Here is a 22431-nt window from a genome sequence, read left to right as displayed (position 1 = left end):
AATACATATTGTCTAACCATTTACTTACAAGTTATTTACTTTATTGCATTGTTATTTACTTATTGTATTGTCACCTAAATAAGTAAACCTTCCAGTTAACCTGGTACACTGTTCACTTCAACTGGTCTCAACCAGATCCACTGAACGTGTTGCAAAGTTATTTCACCATCAACATAGAGGTGTCTTCAGTACTCATCTATTATATAGTTGGGACTTACAAGTTCTCTTTTCTTCATCATGTTTCTTTCCCAAAACGGCATCAAAAAGAAACTCCTTAGTACCAGAACGGTACAAGGTCACATGGCTCCTTCTTGATCTATCAACACGTGTCCTTGGGACCAGTCTTCTTATCTTCATTTTCCCGCCCATATTTGACTTACAGAAACAAGGCAGTGAGTCATTGAACTTATCCTTTAACTTGAAGATAATTGATAGTCGCTGAGAGCTCGCTGATGAAGTTGCTCGTTGAGTCTCTCAGCGAATCCATGACTCAACAACCGTGAGCAATCTTTTTATGATATTTCGTGGGTTGCTCCAATGCACCAGAAGAATTGAATATCCAGAGTATAAGTTGGAGTAAAACATAATCATGTTTGAAGACTGCACGTTCTTTTATTATTATTGCATGGACTTCAGTCATTTGCATCTTCAACTCCTCCTACTTTTATCTGGAATATGTAAAGCTTGTCAAGACTCAAGAAGACAATCCAGATGTGATTAGAAAGGTAGGGGTAGAAAGGCAGGTAAGAAGGGAGGGTTGGACGGGTTGGGTAAGATTTCAAAATGGTTTCACATTGACCTATATAAGCATAAATACTTTTTGATTCATTATTTTAAGAACACTTGAGATTATATTAAAATTATGATTGCAAAACCAACTTTTTTAGGTACTTCATCATTGAATAAAGTACTTCAGGAGGTTAAATGCTATTTAGATAGATTTTGATCCACTTGCAACCCATTTGACCCATCACGGTTTTAGCAACAATTAATTTTTTTAGACACTTGTGAGATAAATGTCGACACAAATTGATACGACTACTAAATAATTGGTTAATAACATGCACACTTGTGGTATTGAATGCTTCACTACGGGTTGAAAATACACTTTTTCGCAGTCATGGTTACCCCCACCTGTTAAAAGAATTTAAAGGAACTGGATTCCTTTAACATAGAAAAGGAATGAGTTGTTGATAACAACACATAGAAACTACAATATTTACCTTCAAATAGACATCACGGATAGCTGAAATCTTCTTCATAAGTGACGTTGCATCCTCTGGCAATTCAAACTACAAACACATGAGATTTAAATGAAGCAGCCTTAAATTTTTTTACACCAACATAAGAGAACAAATTGTTGTAGCCTTGTTTACGTCCTTGAATCAAATGAAACTAACAAACATGCTCAAAAAAGATGGTGGTCAAATAACCTCCTAGTTGACCCAAATACATATAAATCTGTGATCATTACTTATTGAGTTACTGGTATCATCTCATAGAGCTATAAAGAATCTAAATCAAGCAATAACAACCCACATTTAGTAGCATCAGAAAGTATGATGGGACAAATTATTGCTAGCGATTACTCAAAGTTGATAAAACTACCAATCATTGAAAATGCATTCTCATACATAAATATGTGGTATCTAACTTGTTAAAATTAAATTAAACAAATTACACCTAAATAAACTTAAACTAAAATTAACATAGTGAAAATTTAAAATAAACTCTAATAAACAAATTGATCCAGCAAATATAAAGCAAGTTAGAATAAAAGAATAAGTACATACTGACAATGGAAATCTACAGCCTATTACTTTTGTCAGAAGAGAGATGAAAAGGAAACCCAATTTGGAATAACACCCATGTATCATTCTGGATGAAAAATACAAAGAATTAGGAATGCAAACCTAGTTGAGAAGAGTCGTAAGAAATTGGGATGTAGGGTTAAAAAGCTTAACACGAATTGAAGAATTGGGTTTGATTAAACGGGTCACTCAAGTACCGGGCGAGCTAGTTCATGGTCCGCGTGAAGTTTTTTTCATCAATAACATTAAATATTGTATAAAAGTTGTGAAGATGCCATACAATCCTAGGTGGCAAGTTTTTAACATAGATTTAAATTGAATACGCCTTATAATCGTCCGGTTAACTACTGTTTTAATAATTATATATATATATATACCAATATATTTACGGTCAAAGTTTAAAGCAGAAAACTTGACAAGTCAAAATTGAACATTTAATATGGGACGGAGGGAGTAAGTAATTGGATTTTATTATATGAAAGTATTAGTTACAAAATGGGGGTGGAAGGGGATATTTACACATAAGTCTAATTGACACTAATGCCCCTTCCACTAATAGAAATTTACAATTCAACAACATAATTTATATAGATAGCAAAGAAGTTATCATAAATTATTATTTGTCGTCACATATTACTTATCGGTTTTTTCTTTACGACATGAATTTGTTAATCGTTTTGGTTTTCGTTTGATTTATTTTACTTAGTCCCAAGAAAAAAAAAATCTTATTTTTGTTTGTTTTGTTTCATTCGATCAAAAGAGTATGTATTTGGTTAAGGTTAATTTTTATATGAATTGCTTTTGTAAGTCCGATTTTTTGATTCAATGATCAAAGCCGATCCAAACCCCACACTATGGGAATAGGCTGGTAGAGGCAAGCATTAATCTGGGCATACATATCTTCAAGACAGAGGGGTTTAAATTTGCTTTGAGGTACAGTTAATTGAGTTAAGGACATCTTAACTAAAAGTATGAGCCCCTTGGCAATTCCATTGAGGTAATTATTTGATTCTTTATGTTGTCTAGATTTATCTAAATCTGGTTTTTTATATTCCTTATATGCATAAAATATATTAGTTATCTTTGAATAATTGAGACATATAGTCAAGTATACTATTAATTTTAAATATTTTATCTTGATCTACCTATATGATTGTTGTAAAAGTCCCATGAATGTTGCAGAGTATATCTATTAAATAAGAATAGGACATATCATATATAACACAAGTTGTTTAATTAAGTTATCTTATATGTAAACAAGACATATTTATGTTTTGTGTACGATGTTATTTATGACTTTATGTTAAAGAAGCTATTTAGAAGTGTTTGTCTATTACAAGTACACGAATTTGCAGTCATATTTTTAAGATGTAGGATAATATGTGGTTTTAATAAACATGGTATCTAACGTTATACTATAAGTTCTATTGAATTTGTCATGTGATAAAAGTAAGTCAATCATTGTGATTAAAAATCTGTGGCTGAATAACTTTGGATAGTTGTGACCAAAATAAACGTTTAATGTTTTTGAGTCAATCAATCTTAATAGATAATTAAGTCGTAAGGAAGCTATATGTCTAAATTAAAACTTTAATATTTGGTTATGTCATCGAGCCACCTCATATTTGCAATCTAAATTCTATGGCTTAATATTAATGATGAATGAAACTTATGCAAATTAGTAATGGTAACCAATATATGTTCATATGTTTGACTTTGCATGATACAGATGTATATGTTTACTTAAATTTTTTTTTTAATGTCGCATGTTCTTTTGATTATTAGTTAATAATGATCGATGTACAAAACATTGTTAGAGAAAAATTACCATGCATGATACCCGATTGATCATTATAATAAATGGTAATATAGTAAAGTGAATGAACATGCGAATGGTAGAAGAGACGATTGTATCTCATGTATGTGGGACTAAGTCGTGTGTACTTATTAATCTTTCTCTTATGATGAGATATCTTGTTAATTCGTTGATAATATATATATATATTTGGTATAAAAGATGTCTTCTCACTTATAATGTTCTTATTAGCTACAGTGGGAATTATATTTGGAGTGTATTATAATTATTATTTGGAGGATTTATAAGTGTTCGTATAAATTTATCATGAGAAACATGTTTGAGAAAATATTTAGTAATTTTGATAGATCGAATGATATGTCTTATATGGATTTTATTCTAGAATTGCAAAGTTAATATTATATTTTGGATCAAGTGATATATTTATCTTATAATGTGATATCTTGTTAATTTATCATGGATAAATTATGTAAAACTTCACTAGGTTGATTTTACAAAGATCATTTGAGAGTAAATTGAATGACTCATAATTTTGGGGCCATGTTATTTAACATGCAATAATTTGAATTCGCATCATGCCAAGAATGTATCGTGTTTCCTCCCTATTGAAATTGGTTTAAGGTCAGAAACCATGTATGTCTCATATAAGAGTTTTTGGTTGTGCGGTATATGTTAAAGTTGCTCCATCATAAGACACAAAGATGAGACCTCAAATAATGTTGAAAATAATGTTGGGAAAATAGGCGTACCTTGGAAGTGTGTAGACTCATGCTTTGATTCAGTTCGAAACGGTCTGTGAAACGCCTCAACTCAATTTAATCCCAAAGGTATGAACATAAAAGAAAAGAAACGCAAATTAGATAAATTATACTTAGAAAAATAGCCTCAACCGTTGGAGCCAAACGATAAGGAGCTTTAGCAATGGGGTTAGCCCCCGGAATGAGGTCAATGGAGAATTCAACTTGCCGTCCGGGAGGAATGCCCGGCAAGTCTTCGGGAAAAACATCGACGAAATCCTTAACAATGGGGATGTCTTCAATAGAAAGAGGTTTCTTCTCAACATCAACGATGTGAGTAAGATAAGCATGACAACCATGAGACATATAACGTTTAGCACGAGCAAAGGTACAAACGGGTATAGAACGTTCTTTCTTATCACCATAAACCACCAAGTCTTCGCCCTTAGACGTCTTCAAATACACCGCTTTCTCATCACATGAAATTTTTGCGTTACAAGAGCTCAACCAATCCATACCCAAGATTATGTCAAACTCTCCCATTGGAAAAGGAATTAAATTAGCTTGAAAGAGTTCCGAAGAAATTTTGATTTCGCACCCTTTATACACATCCTTTACTAATTCTACCCTACCATTGCCAACCTCAACTTGCAAAGTATTTTCTAAACATGATTTAGACACAGGAATAACATGAATCATTCTAATAGCAACAAATGATCTATTCGCCCCCGAATCAAAGAGAATACGCATAGGCACATTGTATACAAGGAATGTACCTGTGACAACATCATCGGTGTTTCTTGCTTGCTCCACGGAGAGTTGAAAGGACCTTCCCCTTGGATTTCCATGCATTTGTGCATTCTTCCTTTCCGCCTCTCTTCTTCTTTCTTCCAACCTCTCCTCCTCCGTCAATTTCGGACATGAGCTTCTCATGTGACCCTCTTCGAAGCATTTGAAGCAAATCACGGGCTTGTGAGGTTTGGACCTACATTCCCGGCTAGTATGCCCCGACTTTCCACAAGTGTAACAAGCCTTATCTCCCGCTCTACAAACCCCCGGATGATATTTCTTGCATTGACGGCAAAATGGAACATTTCTTTTATTATAGGGGCTACCGGAACTACCCTCTTGTCTAAACCGCTTATTGGGAGAGTTTGTTTCTTCGTGCTTCCTCTTCAAGACACCTTCATCTACCCTTGACATCTCAATTTCGTGATCTCTAGCCACATCCGCCAACATGGAGAAAGACTCCATTTGACGTAAACTAATCTTCTCCCGAAGATTCTTCCTTAACTTCAAGTAAAATTGCTCTTTAAGCAATTTATCATTTTCAAGGAATTCCGGACAAAATTGTGCCTTGTCCAAGAATTTAGCTCGGAATTCATTCAAGCTCATATTGCCTTGACAATCATTCAAAAATTCACTTCTCAACTTTGTTACTTCGGCCTCCGACCGAAACTCCTTAGAGAACATTTCTTTAAACTCGGGCCACTCCACATTATCCAAGGCCCCCTTCTTAATTGTCAACAAGCCATCCCACCACCTCTTTCCACCACTTCTCAACATCCCAACCGCGAATACCACTTTCAAATGAGAGGGACATTGACTAGTACGGAATGCCCCCTCGATCTCGGATATCCACCGTGTACACACGATGGGATCACGGTCACCATGATACTCCGGTGGGTGGCACACTTCAAAGTCTCGAAAAGTGAACTTCTTTTTATAGATTCTTTCCCCGGTCACTTCCACCTCCTTTTCATCCTCGGTTTTCTTGCCTTTATCCTTGGCATCTCGCTTTTCAAATTCCCGTTGCACATTGATTGCCACTTCTTCTTTAATCATTTGAGCGATGTGGTCATTCACCGCTCCTTCTAATGTAGCATTCAACCGTTTGAGTAGAATAGGAGTGTACTTTTCCAAGGCTCTCCCAATTTGATCCGATATGTCCATGCTATCCGCATCAAATATAGGCTCTTCTTCATCATTTTGTTGTTGGTGCTCATCTTCATCATTGTGTTGATCGGCCATGCTATAATAAGATTTAAATAAGCGGATTTAATTTCAAAGCCTATCTCTACACACGCAAACTAAAGCCAAACCTATATCTTTATACAAAACCGTTCAAGGTTTGATGTCGTTAGTTTATAAATCCATTAGTATTCCAACCACAATAAGGCCGGCTTCTTATTGTGCTTCAAATACTAACAAGTAGATAAACTAACATCATCAAACACATCTTTCGGTCCCATATAATGTTTCGGATACCTAAGGTCGAGTCTCAATTAAGGTTTAAGTCTAGGCACTCTCTCAACGAGGGTAAACCTAAATCCCTTAAACCTTGGCTCTGATACCAACTTGAAACGCCTCAACTCAATTTAATCCCAAAGGTATGAACATAAAAGAAAAGAAACGCAAATTAGATAAATTATACTTAGAAAAATACGGCCAATTTTCGCCAAAATTCAAAGTTCTCAAATTTGAAAAATGACAAATTGAACCTTCTTAGAATGTTAATATAAGTCTATTGTATGAGTTTCAGGTCCCGGAAAGATCAAACGAAGCCTCGGTAAACAAAGTGTAAAAATTACAGAGGAGCACGGCTCTTGTGTCCTGCAGAGGCCGTCCACAAGAGCCGTCCTCTGCACAAAGGCCGTCCTCTTCAGGTTTCGTACTTTTGACACATTGAACAACTTTCGACCCCTTTTTCTCAAAACCGAGCTTCCGACAACTGATTAGCAACTTAGTTTTGACATAAATCAACTAACACTACATTTCCAAAAGTCTCCATACCATCCATTTATACAAACCAAGTTTCTACAAGTAAACGGGTCATCTTACCCATTTTGACACAATTTTCGCCCAAAGTGCAACTTTACATCTTTTCTAAAAAGCTTTACACCTGATCTTTTACATAATATAACAAAATATGACCATCAACCCAAAATGTACCAAGAGCCAAAAGGAGAGGGATAACTAAGCCTCTAAACCCAAAAGCTTGTCATTCATCCATGAATGACCTAAATACCTTCAAATCTTGCAAATCTTTACTTCAACCACTTCAAGCTCTAAATCAACACTTTCAAATCAACAATCCTAGTTCCCTCTTCCGGAACTACCTATAAAAAGGGTAAACAACTAAAATATAAGCAAAGGCTTAGTGAATATACTTGCATACATCTATGGATACAAAGGAGGGCAAAGTACAAGGACTTTCACATGTAACCTATGGCATCGTCATGTCACATTTACATATTCACCTTGCACACTAACAACACATATATGGATCCATATAAGCTAAACAATCATAACAAATCATATCTATCGGGATTCTTAGGCCCCGGAGGTTCTTAGGTCTCATGTTACATCAACTATCGGGATTCTTAGGCCCCGGAGGTTCTTAGGCCTCATAAACAATGCCCCACATGGGCTTAACGCCGAACCAATTACCATGCTTGGAACATTCACATCTCATGGTAATTGGCCCAACGTATACATAAAGGTATGCAAGAATACTCACCTCCTCCGCAACTTGGAAAATAAAGCTAAAACGATTATGCACAACAAGCTTCAACCTATGATCATCACATAAAATGCATAAGCTTACATTCACAACTTGACTAGTTCAACCTAGTCATACTCAATCACTAGCCTTTCTAAACCCAAAACCCAACCCATTTGTCATTGAGCTTCATTTTCTTTAACAAACACACTAGGTAGTTCAACCTACCATTTTCATCAATAATTCCATAACTAGTCAAAACTCATCTTTTCTCAAGAACTAAAATTTATCACATGCACTCATTATTTTCATAAACAACATATCATATAACTCAATGACAACTAGGTTAACTAAGGAATTGGGAAAAATTAATCATAATTCACTTTCTAGCAAAACCCCCCAATTTGGTTCCTTCATGAACCCTAAATTCAAAAGAAAGATAAAGCTAATTTGGGGAATTTCCTTACCTCAACAAGAAAGACAACTACTTGGGGTTTTAGATTGACAATTCCTTCCTCCTTTTTCTCCCAATTTTCAGCCACCACCACTAAATCCACAAACCCTAGCTTTGAATTCTTGAATAAAGATTACTTGATGGTGATGATTAATATGATTGTTCTTATCCTTGAATTGAAGGAATTTAGCTTGATTTTGAAAATGAAATGAAAGAGTATTGCATGTAGAATGAAAGAGAGCCAAAGTGGAAGTGTGAGTTAAAGGAAAAGGTGGCTGGAACCCTCCTGGCTTGCCACGCCCCATATGAATTTTTGGTATTAAAATACCCGTTATCCGCTAAAGTTCCAACTAAATTAACCCCATATTCAAAAATAAAATACTAGGAAATTAATTTAATGCCAAAACTATAAAAAGGGGTTAATTTCTTTTACCTTAAAATCTTGGGGTGTTACAGTCTGATTTAACTAGATATTAGTATGGCTGTTTTGGGTATGAGTTAAAACATGAAAGAGGTGTACATATTTGGCTTAAGTTTCTTATTGACATGATTTAGTTTTCCCAACATTAGGGAAAATGGAAAGCAGCTACAGAAAGTTAAAATGAATTATCAAATATCCTCACACCAATGAATATAAGCTTAAAGTTTGTGGGATAATTCATTTAGAATATTTAGTAATTGCCAGCAATGTAAACTGACCAAAAAACTACTTATGCTCCGATTGATAATGAGTGATAGAAAAGTCGATTCCAAAATAAAAGCCTCGAAATAAAAGGAGCATAAAATTTAGATGGTCAAAGTTGAGGTACAAAGACTCCAAAAGAGATTGATGATGAGAAACTAGACATGGAAGTTTTGAGAAACCCCGGGTACCTGGATATAATGAGATCTCAATGAGTTGTGACATGTCTAGAGAATTGTGGAATCGAAAAATAAATAAAAGCGACGTCGAGATTGATTGAATAATGTGAGGATCTTGAAAGCATGCATGCACATGAATTGATATGATATAAATGATTGGCCAAGATTAAAAGACGCTATGAGTTTGGGACTAGAAGTCCATGAACTTGAAGGTACATAAATTATATGGTGGAAGTAACTATTGATAAATTAAAAGTCTGGCAATATGTGAAATTTTGTTTCGCCTCTAGAAAAAATAAAAATAGAGTTCATTTGATATTGAGGTTCTACGAGGGATATAAAATGAATGAAGCATGTCTCATGATTTAGAATGCTTGAAACACATGTGAAAAGTTCTCGAGAATATAAAATATTACGTTTGAAACTTACAATGAAATCCGGATATGAGTATGATATAATTTTCATGTATTTTGATGATTTGAATATTATTGGACTCTAAGAGAGTCTCCAATGATGATTGAGTAATTAAATGTGAAATAAAAGACAAGACAAGGTTTTTCTTATTTATGAATCTTAGTGATAAATGATGTTCATGCTTATGAGGTCAAATGATACTGTCATGCCCGATAATGATCACAATGTTGAGTTGAAAGTGTCAATGAAGCACTGAAATTAAACCAAAGAGATTTATTCTATTTAGACACTTAATATGCTAAACATCGAATATGTTTGGGAATGATAAGTATTTTAAGTGATGTGATCATGAGAGGGACAAGATACGCGTTGCACTCTTTTTCCCTTGAGCAAGGCTTTGTCCCATTGGGTTTTCCTGTCACGGTTTTTAATGAGGCAACATCCCCAAGCGTATCGAAAGAATTATGTACTCTTTTCCCTTCACTAGATTTTTGTCCCATTGGGTTTTCTCTAGTAAGGTTTTAACGAGGCATAATGTCTTTAATGGATGGACATCCAAGGGAGTATTATGAATAAATATTAGATGGATATCCATATATGGTAACTAGATATTTGTATTGTATTGCGAGATTTGTTTCTTGAATAAAACTCTTATTTGTATATATATATAAACATTGTATCGGTGATGTTAATGAATGAAATTCTTCATTGTCTCTGTTTCTCTGTTTTTTTTATTGTTCTGTTTCTTTAGTTTTACAACAATTTTGAATATTAATCTTTATTTTAATTCAGTAGTCAAGATTGTCTTAACTTTACCCCTCAAGTTGGGTTAAGTTGAGGGCATCTCTACCCGTTAATAAAAAGTTTTTAATCCAATTATAAGGAAAAACTATGACTAGGCCCATTCAGGAACTGCTATGAACAGGCCTCGTTCCAGGCCCGTCTAATATTGGGTTTCTGGACTTATGGTGTGTCAATATGTCATCGAACACGTATTCACGTGTGTGTCTAAGTGTTTAACCATGTCAAAAGTAACTCATGCCAGGCAGCCAAAGTTGCCAACAGTCTACTATTTATTCCTTACTAAACTTATATTTATTCAAATACTTTTCTTCAAGGTAATTATGTTTAAATAACTTGATCAACGCATATCACATGAAAAAATAAAATCTTTCTATAGGCTGATAGGCCAAAAACTATATCAATTAGGGGTGTCCTATATCATTTATATCTGTACCAAATAATGTCTTATCTGGATAAGAATTGGGTTAAAACTTCAACGGGTAGGGTTTATGATTATGAGTTAAAAACCGATTGCAGATTGCTTATTCGGATTGCATAGACTGAATTTGGGTTATATTTGAAAGTCATTAATTATAATCACTAACGAGTTATCTCATGTGTTTTCGAAGTATTAGCAAAAATTTATAGTTGTGGGTAAATCGTTTGAATAGAATATAAAAGAATTCTGTAAATTGGTAGAAGTATATATATATATATATATATATAAACTAATGTCAATACTCGTAGGTATGGTTTGATTATATACATATTGTAATATTAATTATATATATAAAAAAAATAGTCATTAATCATGATACATTACATGAATTTCGTCTTTTCAATATTAATCTAAAAGCGAATGACATTTTTCATAAGAATATCGGTTAAGATTTAATACTTATCAATGATTAATATAATCTCAAGATGGCATACATTCATTTTTTTAAAAATATTTCTAACGACGTTTTTTTTTATGTTAGATGATAATTATAAGTTCAAAACATAGTTATATATATTTATTAATTATTAATTACTTTTAACATGTTTTATGGATTAGAATATATAATGTCTATAAAATAGATGATGAAAATGTATAATAATGGTAACAATAAATATAAAAATATTTAATTATAAGAATTTAATTGTATTATAAATCTAAATGTATTTATTAATTAATTAAATGTTTATTTGTGGTATCTAAAAAGTAGAATTATTATATAAATTTAAAAAGACAGGTGTCGCTTTAATAAAGCGCCAAATGTCGATTAAAAGATAACACAATCCAGTTTTAGTATATAGGTAAATTTTGCAAATTGTGTTGAATTGGTTGAAATATATTTGTGGTTTGTAAAAGTGAGTTAAGGCTTTCTTAAAACTAGATACGAAAGTGGTGGTAAATTTAGCGTAGAAAAATACAAACCTTGGGCGTGCTTGATACATAAAATGTTATCGAAAGGAATGAAATATATCAAAGAGATTGAAATCTGAAGAATGGAATTTAAAGGAATGTATTTTGTCATTTAGAGATTCAAGTGACCGACGGAAGTGAAATTCCCTTCATACTTTAAAAGAATAGAGATCGCATCAAATGAGAAAATGTTTATATTCTAACAAAATAAATTTTCTTCATTTTTGGACAACCAAAAAATTTAATTTATATCCAACATATTCCATCAAAATCTAAGAACAAAACATAACCTGAACATCCATATTAAGCACTCGTCTAATGAACGCTATATGTATCAGTGTTGCAAAGACTAAAGTATTCATAACTCCCGGTCGGCCAAGTTGGCTCCACACAACAAGCTCTAAAACCTTATATGTATTAACTTTTTGTGTAAGATTGCTTTGTGTGTATAATATTGACATATATAACCCTAATATAAATTTTATAACGCATTTTACAAATTAGTAAAACACATGTATGGTAAATGTATATGCTTGCATAACAATAATACTTCCCTTAAATATCATGTATAAACATTATATATGTGGTTTTGTTTTAAAAATAAAAAAGATGAAATCAAGGCATTAAAATATTATTTTGTGTATTCAATTTTAACTTAAACTTGATGAGTCGATCCGATTACACATCTGTTAGTGTCATACCTAAACTAAAACTTTTTTAGGGCTAGATAGGTAGATAATTTGATTTAAAAATATAAATTGAGAAATTCCAAAGCTGAATAAAGATAATAAAATGAAGTGGATTGTAACATCCTAAATTTTTTTTTAAATAATTATATAGGATTTTAATGGTATAATTTAATTAAAGGTTCAAATGAGCTAACTTGAAATATTATGGATTAAATAGTTCATTAAATAGTTAGTTTAAGCTAAATTGAAAAATGAGCCAAACTTGAGGGGTAATTGTGAAATTTCGGTTATAACATCTAAGGGGGAGAATCACCAACCAAAATATGTCATTCTTACATCTTCTTCACTCTCTTGTGTGTGTGTTCTTCCCCAAAACCCTCCAAAACCGAAAATCATGGGGAAAGTCAAGAAAGTCATCTAAAATCATTAGTAAATCGAAATTCTAGTAAAACCCATCTTATATCCAATTTCAAGTGAGCTTGGGGTACTTTGTAAAAAAGAATTTTAAGGAAAGAATATAAGTTGGAAGCTCTGTTATTGCATGTTCTATTTTGTTGAATCCTTCAATGAACTGAAGGTAAATTCTTTCTTATTTTGATTATTTAACTTTTATTTCACTATTAATTTCAATTTAGGGTTCTTGAATTAATATGAATTGGGGGTTTTCTTAAAATGAATTATTTACTTAAAATCAAGCTAGAGTTCATGAAAATTGATAAAATTGAGAATGTTTGAATGAGTTGGCTATGTGGTAATGCTTTTCTAAATTATTACTGGTAATGAAACATATCGATGTGTAGTAATATGAATGTTTTGATAGAAGTGTTTTTAGTGATTTTTATGAAGCAAGAAAATGAATATTTTGAGTAATAATGTAGTATGACTATATATAAGTGATTATGAAAAGATGGAAATAATGATTTTTGAGTAAAATGTGTATGGTCATATTGATGAGATAATGAAATGGTGATTTTCGTATTAAAATGAGTTATGACCATGATGTAGTGAGAGTTAATTGAGATTTTAAAAGAGACCAATTTAAGAGCATGATGAGAATATGGATGAGTTAAGATTTGCTAGTGATTTATTTGTGTTTGGCTATGGTTAGATAGCCTTGGATATGACGGATGACCTTATATGTGTTTTGAATTTGATTTGCTAGATTGAAAGCTTATAACTTGTGTTCTTGCGGTCATCATGTACTTGGTTGTCGCGAAGGAGGTGAGTAAATTTGCATACTTTTATATGTGTGTTGGGTCGGTTACCATATGATGGTGGATTCCGTGTAAGGTAATCAATTTGGCGTTAGGGCTTATTTTGAGTCCGGGGCCTAGGAACCCCATAGTTGTATTGAGACAGGGCCTAAGAATCCCATGATTGTATTGAGATGAGGCCTAAAAACCTCTTGATTATTGTTTAGCGTATATGGATTCATGTATGTTTTGTTAGCGCAAAGGTGAGTATGCAAGTGATGGTATGACGATGCCATTGGCTACATGTGTTTGTCCTTTGTGTTTTTGCCCTCCTTCATGTGTATAAGCATATGCAATAGTATTCACTAAGTCTTGGCTTACTTATTAGTTGTTTACCTTTTTTATAGGTTGTCCCGGAAGTGGAAACAAGAGTAAGTGCTTTGAAGATTTATGTTGATTTGGAAATGTGGAAATATTGACTTTTGCGGTAAAAGTTGGTTTGTGGTTAGAACCCATAGTGACTCCTTTGGACTAATGGCTCTTGGTACATTTGAAGTATTTTTGGTAAAGTTTTGCCATGTATATATCTGCATAAAGATGGTTTGGAGTCATTGTTTTTTTTGTACCTTGAAGTATTGAAAAACCCTAGTTGATGTCAACTTGGGTAATGTGACCCGTTTGGTTGTAAAATGAAAGTTGGATTAAATGAACCCTTTTGTTATGTTTACTGTTGTGTTTTGAAACATGTTTGCTTTAGAAATATTGTTTATCAAAGCTTAGAATCAAGTTAAGATGTTAGCAATTGATTTCAAGTGTCAAAAATGGTTTTGTTGCTGTCAGACCAGAAGTTGCGCCGCAACTTTTTGTAGGTTCACCGCAACTGTTGTCTTGTCTATTTTTCTGACCTCTTAGGTTCGCCGCAACTTTGAAGGGGTCCACCGCAACTTTTTCCCGTTCAGCACAAAACCCGAATTTTCAAACGACCGTAACTTTTAAACCGTAACTCTGATTTTAACGTCATGTTATCCACGGAAACAAGTTAAAGTCTACTTTCAAATGGTAATGTCCTCAAGCGATGAAACAAATCTTGGTTTATTATAAAGTTGGTTCAAAGTGGATTGGTCAAGTCTCGATAAAAAAAAATACTCTTATTTTTGGGTCGAGTCCTTTCAAGTGGTATCAGAGCCATGGTTTAAGGGATTTAGGTATTTTATTACACAGATGCCTAGACTTAAACCATAAATGTGACTTGACCTTATGTGTATAGTTTGGTTTCTAGTGACATGCAGAAGTATTTAGCGAAGTTCACTTGAGGTGTTATAATAAGTAATCATAATAATGACTGCAACATTATTATAATCACATATTATAATAGCTCAAGTTAAGTCCGTTAAATATGGAAGTACGCTAGTATGGAGCCATAGGTTGGAGACCTTGCTTGGCAATGTGATTTAGAATGTGTCTTTGCTTGTTGAGATGTGAACATGGTAGGAAAGGACCTTTGCATGAATAATTGGTTTATTGAATGGTAAAGTTTAAAATTTTGAAATAGCTTGTGAATTTAAATGTCATTAGTCGGTTGTAAGGAAAGAGGTGTGATAAATAAACGATGAATGTTGAATTTATGGTATTGTGTTGTATTATTTGGTGTAAGACCATCGGATAGTGAGACCCATGGCATCATATTATTTAGTATAAGACCATTGGGTAGTGAGACCAGTGAGATCGTTAAAGTGGCAAAAGATCATAGAAGATATGGCAATGAGAACTAGTTGTGTAGTAACATGTTTAAAATGGTAGTTTAATGTGATGGATGCATGTCATGTGAAAATATAAAGTCATGGAAAAAGTGATGTCTTGGTTTTAAGATGATTATTTAAGTGTATGTTAAAAGACCATATGGAGTATGGCGTATGTGCTTTCATTTTGATTGACATGCTTTTCTTGAATGAGTATGTGATTACTTGATGCATGATGATAGATATTAAGATGAAATTGGCATAGTAAGAACGTGAGGATATTATGGTAGTTATAAAAGTTAAAACCTAGTTTGAAATTCTTCAAGTCAACTAGGTATATTCTTATTTGGGAGAGTTTGGCGTAATGTTTGAGAATAGATTGGCTAAGCGTGAACGGTGCCAAACTTGTTAGAAGGAGAAGACGACCTAGTTGAAATTTTCTACTATAGAAGAAACAATTGTCTTCGGCGGGGGAAATGAAACAATCGATTTCTGTTGGTATTTTCACTCGTGCGTTTTGATAATCGTTGTATGGCGGTCAAGTCTCATGTGTTTGGATCATCGACGTCTAAAGGAAACCACGGTCTATGGAGAATCTTCATGTTATTCGTGATTTTCTCAACTTCTTTTCCGTGATTTTTATTCGTTCTAGCCGTTCAAGTGCTTCCCTTCATTTCCAAGAGGTACGGTTATCTTATTTAAAGAAATGAAAGATTGTAAGATGCGCGTGCATTTAATCACTCGTGAGCTCAATAGAGTAACAATCGGAAACGAGTACCCGTTGTCAAAATATGATGTTCTATTCGATCTTTTAGTGACAGTTTCTTATTATTTCTTAGACGGAATTCTCGTTTCAGTTTCATTAACATAAAGCACGCGATGAAGATATTTCGGATAATGTTGTTCAGGCTCGTTATGAGCACTTCGAATTCGTATTTATGCTCTTTGATTACATTGATGTTCTACAAATTTCATGAATCTTTTGGACCGCAATTCTCATTCGTTATGTGATAAGTCCGTGGTTGCTTTCTTTGACAACGTTATGTTTATTCTAAACGTCAATTCATTCACGAAGTTCTTTTACGAGAGACCGGGGAAATATTGTAAAGGCAAGAGTTTCATGTCAATTAATTGGATGAGCAATCTGATTTGGAAAAGTGCAATTATTTCGATTGTGTGATTACCAAAGAAGGGAATGTAGTTGACCATATTGAAGTGGAAATGGGGGACTCTGTCATAAAATGTTGAAGACGCCGTAAAATCAAGTTGATGTTATTCGTTTGTTTTGATCATTTGACGAAGAGCGTTCTTTTCCTTTGGGATAGAATTGTCATATTTAGAAGTTCAGCCAACCTTTATGTCAAAAAGTGGTATAAAGACGTGGAGTTTCCATCTTCAATGATTCTGGCAGATATGCACGATTGCTTCATGCTTTTGAAATTAATGTCAAGAAGAATGGACAAGTTGATCTTTGGCGGAGCGTAGAATTTACAATTGTTCTTAATAGGAACTCGTATAGCAATCACTATCGCGCTAGTATTCAGAGGTCACCGTGTGGAATGTTGCTTGGTAGGTTATGTTGATCTCTTGATTTATGGAGAGGAGTGGAGTAACTAGAGCTGTATGGCATTAATATGGACATGACGTCGACTGAGAAAGATGAAAGGATAAGATTAAGAAATAAAGCGGATCAAGGTCAGCAAGAATCTTATGTGGGTAAAAGAAAAAGGCTTATGGAGTTAAATTTAGGTGATTGTGTAATATATATGAAGAGTTTTTCCATGGAGAGGCGTTTTACTATTTTGCATACGAGAAGCTAGATCTCGATTTAAATTTTAACGGTTCTTTTAGAATACATGCTCGAGTCAACAAGGTTATTATATGCTTGGAATTGTCCGAAAAAACTCTCGGAAATTCATTCTATCTTTCACGTTTCTCGTTCTAGGAAGTATTATGTAACCAAAGTATTGGGTGTACTTTTAAAAGAAATTGAACTTTGGAAAAAAAAAATTAATAATAAATAAATAAATAAAATTCGACAACGACGAGGAGCCTATTGCCTTTGTGATGAAATATTTAAGAAGAATGTAAATGAAGACTTTATAGTAATGGAAAGATGTCGAGGTGTTAATGTGAATTTGAGAAAAATGTTATCTTTAATGTCGTTGAATATGGTTTGGATCACGAGGACGTGATCTGTTTTAACATCCTAAAATTTTTTTAAAATAATTTATATAGGATTTTAATGGTTTTATTTAATTAAAGGTTCAAATGAGCTAACTTGAAATATTATGGATTAACTAGTTCATTAAATAGTTGGTTTAAGCTAAATTGAAAAATGAGCCAAACTTGAGGGGGTAATTGTGAGATTTCGGTTATAACATCTAAGGGGAAGAATCACCAACCAAAATATGTCATTCTTACATCTTCTTCACTCTCTTGTGTGTGTTTTCTTCCTCAAAACCCTCCAAAACCGAAAATCATGGGGAAAGTCAAGAAAGTCATCTAAAATCATTAGTAAATCGAAATTCTAGTAAAACCCATCTTATATCCAATTTCAAGTGAGCTTGGGGTACTTTGTAAAGAAGAATTTTAAGGAAAGAAAATAAGTTGGAAGTTCTATTGTTGCATGTTCTATTTTGTTGAATCCTTTCATGAACCGAAGGTAAATTCTTTCTTATTTTGATTATTTAACTTTTATTTCGCTATTAATTTCAAATTAGGGTTCTTGAATTGATAAGAATTGGAGGTTTTCTTAAAATGGATTATTTACTTAAAATCAAGCTAGGGTTCATGAAAATTGATAAAATCGGGAATGTTTGAATGAGTTGGCTATGTGGTAATGCTTTTCTAAATTATTACTTGTAATGAAGCATATCGATGTGTAGTAATATGAATGTTTTGATAGAAGTCTTTTTAGTGATTTTTATGAAGCATGAAAATGAAGATTTTGAGTAATAATGTAGTATGGCTATATAAAAGTGATTATGAGAAGATGGAAATAATGATTATTGAGTAAAATGTGTATGGTCATATTGATGAGATAATGAAATGGTGATTTTCGTATTAAAAAGAGTTATGACCATGATGTTGTGAGAGTAAATTGAGATTTTAAAAGAGGCCAATTTAAGAGCATGATGAGGATATGGATGAGTTAAGATTTGCTAGTGATTTATTTGTGTTTGGCTATGGTTAGAAAGCCTTGGATATGATGGATGACCTTATATGTGTTTTGAATTTGATTTGCTAGATTGAAAACTTATAATTTATGTTCTTGCGGTCATCATGGACCTAGTTGTCGCGAAGGAGGTGAGTAAATTTGCATACTCGTATATGTGCGTTGGGTCGGTTACCATATGATGGTGGATTCCGTGTATGGTAATCGATTTGGCGTTAGGGCCTATTTTGAGGTCGGGGCCTAAGAACCCCATAGTTGTATTGAGACGGGGCCTAAGAATCCCATGATTATATTGAGATGAGGCCCAAGAACCTCTTGAATATTTTTTAACATATATGGATCCATGTATGTTTTGTTAGCGCAAAGGTGAGTATGCAAGTGATGGTATGACGATGCCATTGGCTACACATGATAGTCCTTTGTGTTTTTGCCCTCCTTCGTGTGTATAAGCGTATGCAATAGTACTCACTAAGTCTTGGCTTACTTTTTAGTTGTTTACCCTTTTTATAGGTTGTTCTGTAAGTGAAAACAAGAGTAAGTACATTTCAAGTGTTCTTAGTAAAGTTTTGCCATGTATATTTCTGCATAAAGATGGTTATGAGTCATTGTTTTTTTTGTACCTTGAAGTATTGAAAAACCCTAGTTGATGTCAACTTGGGTAATGTGACCCATTTGGTTGTAAAATGAAAGTTGGATCAAATGAACCCTTCTGTTATGTTTACTATTGTGTTTTGAAACATGTTTGCTTAAAAAAAAAATGAAACTAACAAATCTTCAAATTGACTTTTGAACTCATTTTTTTCCCATGAGGTAATTGTATGATTTTCCACGGTAAAAGGGCGCCTGCCCAATTAGAAATATTGTTTATCAAAGCTTAGAATCAAGTTAAGATGTTAGCAATTGATTTCAAGTGTCAAAAATGGTTTTGTTGCTGTCTGACCAGAAGTTGCGCCGCAACTTTTTGTAGGTTCACCGCAACTGTTGTCTTGTCTATTTTTCTGACCTCTTAGGTTCGCCGCAACTTTGAAGGGGTTCACCGCAACTTTTTCCCGCTCAGCACAAAACCCGAATTTTCAAACGATCGTAACTTTTAAACCGTAACTCTGTTTTTAACGCCATGTTATCCACGGAAACGTGTTAAAGTCTACTTTCTAATGGTAATGTCCTCAAGCGATAAAACAAATCTTGGTTTATTATAAATTTAGTTCAAAGTGGATTGGTCAAGTCTCGATAAAAAAAAAAAATACTCTTATTTTTGGGTCGAGTCCTTTCATGGATTTGGCACTAATAGCTTATATGCATGCATAAAATAATATATCTTTTTGAAATTTAGCTTAATAATCCTTCTAAATCTATACCTATACTCATTTATAAAACAAACTCTCCATCTCCATCTCCTTAAATTTAAGAACCTGAAATGACATATTTACCCTTCATCTTAATACATCATTATTTCTATTTTATAGACTGTGACTAAAATGCCCTTAAAAAAATTAACATCTATTTTTCCCTAACGCAGAAACACATAACAAAACCCTAACTCAAAGTTCGTCTCCCTCATCCCCCCTTTCCTATCTCACACAACAATTCATACGTTAATAACCATACCATCATCGTCGCCGTTACCACCGCTGCATTGCGCGGACACCAATATAGTTATATATAATATATTTATATTTATTTTCTCTTATCATCCTTTCTTATAACTTTTTTCATATATATTAATCATATATTTTTAAGAAGATTACTAAAAGTATAAATTAAAAAGTTCTATTATTATTTTTTATATTGAATTAGAAAGCTTTAACGTTGTTTTTTTTTTTTATACGTCCATGTTACGAGCCTACGAGGAGACCAAATTTTAAGGAACTTCAATCAAAAGAACGTGGTACTTCGTGTCTTCGTGTTCCCAAAACAATAATTTGACAAAATAAACATGTGGGTCTTTCTTCAACCATCGGTATGACTATATATTTTCAAGAGCATCCAAAAGTCACATATATTTTCCATTGGCACAATTCTAAAAGACTTATTTCAATAAACATTACTTATTTAATTATGAGGCCAAGATTAACCTTTGGACCAAGTTAGACATGTACAGTTGTACGGCTAGTGGTACGAACATGAGAGAAACCATCTAGAAACATTTTATTAATTAAGTAAACCAACATGCTGTTCGAAAAAAAAAAAAAAAAAATTAAGTAGACCAACATTATTGAGAAAATGACTTCATGTAAAATATTGATTTGAGCGGCTAATATTTCTGTTTATATGATAAAAAAAAAAAAATAAAGTAGAGTTCAAAGTTACAAAATTGTTTCCATTATATAGTTGTAAACGAATTTTATAATGAAAAGCCAAAATAGTGCGCCAAACTTACTTAACTATCAAAGTTTAATGTGATTATTATCTAACTTTATCTTTTACACAAACTCCACTATACTTCGTCCTACTTAGTGGCGTTACCATATGTCTATATATTTATATCATTTTTGGGGTCATTTTCTCTAGCTTCGAAAGGGTCAAATTGTATGTACGAATAGGTACGGCTATATCAATAAGGACATCTAAAAGAGTTGAAAGTCGAAGCATTATGCCACAATTAGTGGGACAATGAGACAATTTCTTGATTAACACATTAAATAATATATTCCACGGATAATTCCAAATTCAAAACCTACAAGTACAGAATAAATATATGCTTCAATTTGTTATGAATATTGAATTGAAACGAAATGGATTGAAATTGAATTCAAAGAACCATGGTCAAAGAAGAAAACATATTAATTCGAGTGTACATGATTCTCCTAGAGTTTATACAATAAACAATGGGCTATCTTCTTTACTAGTTTAGGTTTTCAGAATTAAAACTTATATCATTAAAAATCTTATTTAGAGAAATTAAAAGACTATATATAAAAATTAAAAATTAAAAAGATAAACCTTTGTTTCGTCACAACTTCCGTACATGCTCATGGTCTTCAGCGTGGTTTCAACAAAAAGTGTGAGAACTAAACGAGGATTGAAAAGGGTAATACAGAGAAAGTAAAAATATGTTACAACATGTCACGATTGGACAAAATGACCATATAGAAAAGTGTAGTATTCATTTACTTATTTCATATATATACCTAATCGATCAAGAGTTCGGTGCTAGCAATGCGAGGAATTAAGCTGCGTTTGGGGTAACTAGAAATTTACGATTTTTTGGATTAACTACTCAAAGGAGAATATGCTACAAAATTATTATTTATCGAATTGAAATTTTTTTTTTTTTAAGTTAGTTTTAATTCAGACGTGCTGGAGGGAGTTTTAACCAGCGATTTGTTGGACCTCTAACTCCCTTCTCATGAAAAATACCTTGAGATGAGAAACCCAAGACTCGACTCGAGACCTTGGGAAAAACTCATCTCCGGAGCCCACATAATGGACTTAGAAGATACCCCTGACCAACTCACCTAAATTAAACTAAACAGCTAATAAATTAATATATATGGATGCATCATCAGTAAAAAGTAAACTAGCTAAGACTAAGGGGGTGTTTGGTTCGCAGAATATTTTTAAAGGAATTGGAATTTGTCAAAAGAATTGGAATCTGAATGTTTTAAAAAGTATTTTGTGTTTGGTTGACAGAATTCAACGGAATTCGATTAATGGAATTGAAATATTAACTATGTCAAATGACCAAAGTAACCTTTGTTGCATTATTTATAATGTAATTCTTCTTTTTCATTTGAATAAGTTAATACTCGTTACATACTATTGTGTATATATAATTTTATATAATAATAATAATAATAATACTAAATAATTATGAATAATAATATAAAAGGAAAAGCATTCATG

General features: G+C 32.9%; 1 protein-coding gene and 2 long non-coding RNA genes across 3 annotated transcripts; 1 reads left to right on the top strand and 2 right to left on the bottom strand.

The window, feature by feature from the left end:
• Positions 1-1089: 1089 nt before the first annotated feature.
• Positions 1090-6395, bottom strand: LOC122591423. The gene is made up of 3 exons (XM_043763693.1): positions 4518-6395; positions 1224-1292; positions 1090-1134 (listed from the first exon to the last, which is right to left on the bottom strand). The coding sequence occupies exons 1-3, from the start codon at positions 6393-6395 to the stop codon at positions 1090-1092; spliced, it is 1992 nt and encodes a 663-aa protein (XP_043619628.1).
• A 743-nt stretch (positions 6396-7138) lies between these two features.
• LOC122594677 lies at positions 7139-7926 on the bottom strand. Its single transcript, XR_006323063.1, has 2 exons — positions 7885-7926; positions 7139-7483 (listed from the first exon to the last, which is right to left on the bottom strand). It is a non-coding gene; the product is annotated as an uncharacterized LOC122594677 (long non-coding RNA).
• A 4901-nt stretch (positions 7927-12827) lies between these two features.
• LOC122590578 lies at positions 12828-14403 on the top strand. Its single transcript, XR_006322539.1, has 3 exons — positions 12828-13052; positions 13638-13696; positions 14076-14403. It is a non-coding gene; the product is annotated as an uncharacterized LOC122590578 (long non-coding RNA).
• Positions 14404-22431: the final 8028 nt, after the last annotated feature.

The sequence above is a fragment of the Erigeron canadensis genome, chromosome 3 (assembly GCF_010389155.1).
Source record: "Erigeron canadensis isolate Cc75 chromosome 3, C_canadensis_v1, whole genome shotgun sequence".
NCBI lineage: Eukaryota > Viridiplantae > Streptophyta > Magnoliopsida > Asterales > Asteraceae > Erigeron > Erigeron canadensis.
Note: the sequence above shows the minus strand (reverse complement) of the source record. Positions and strands in the feature narration are given on the sequence as shown.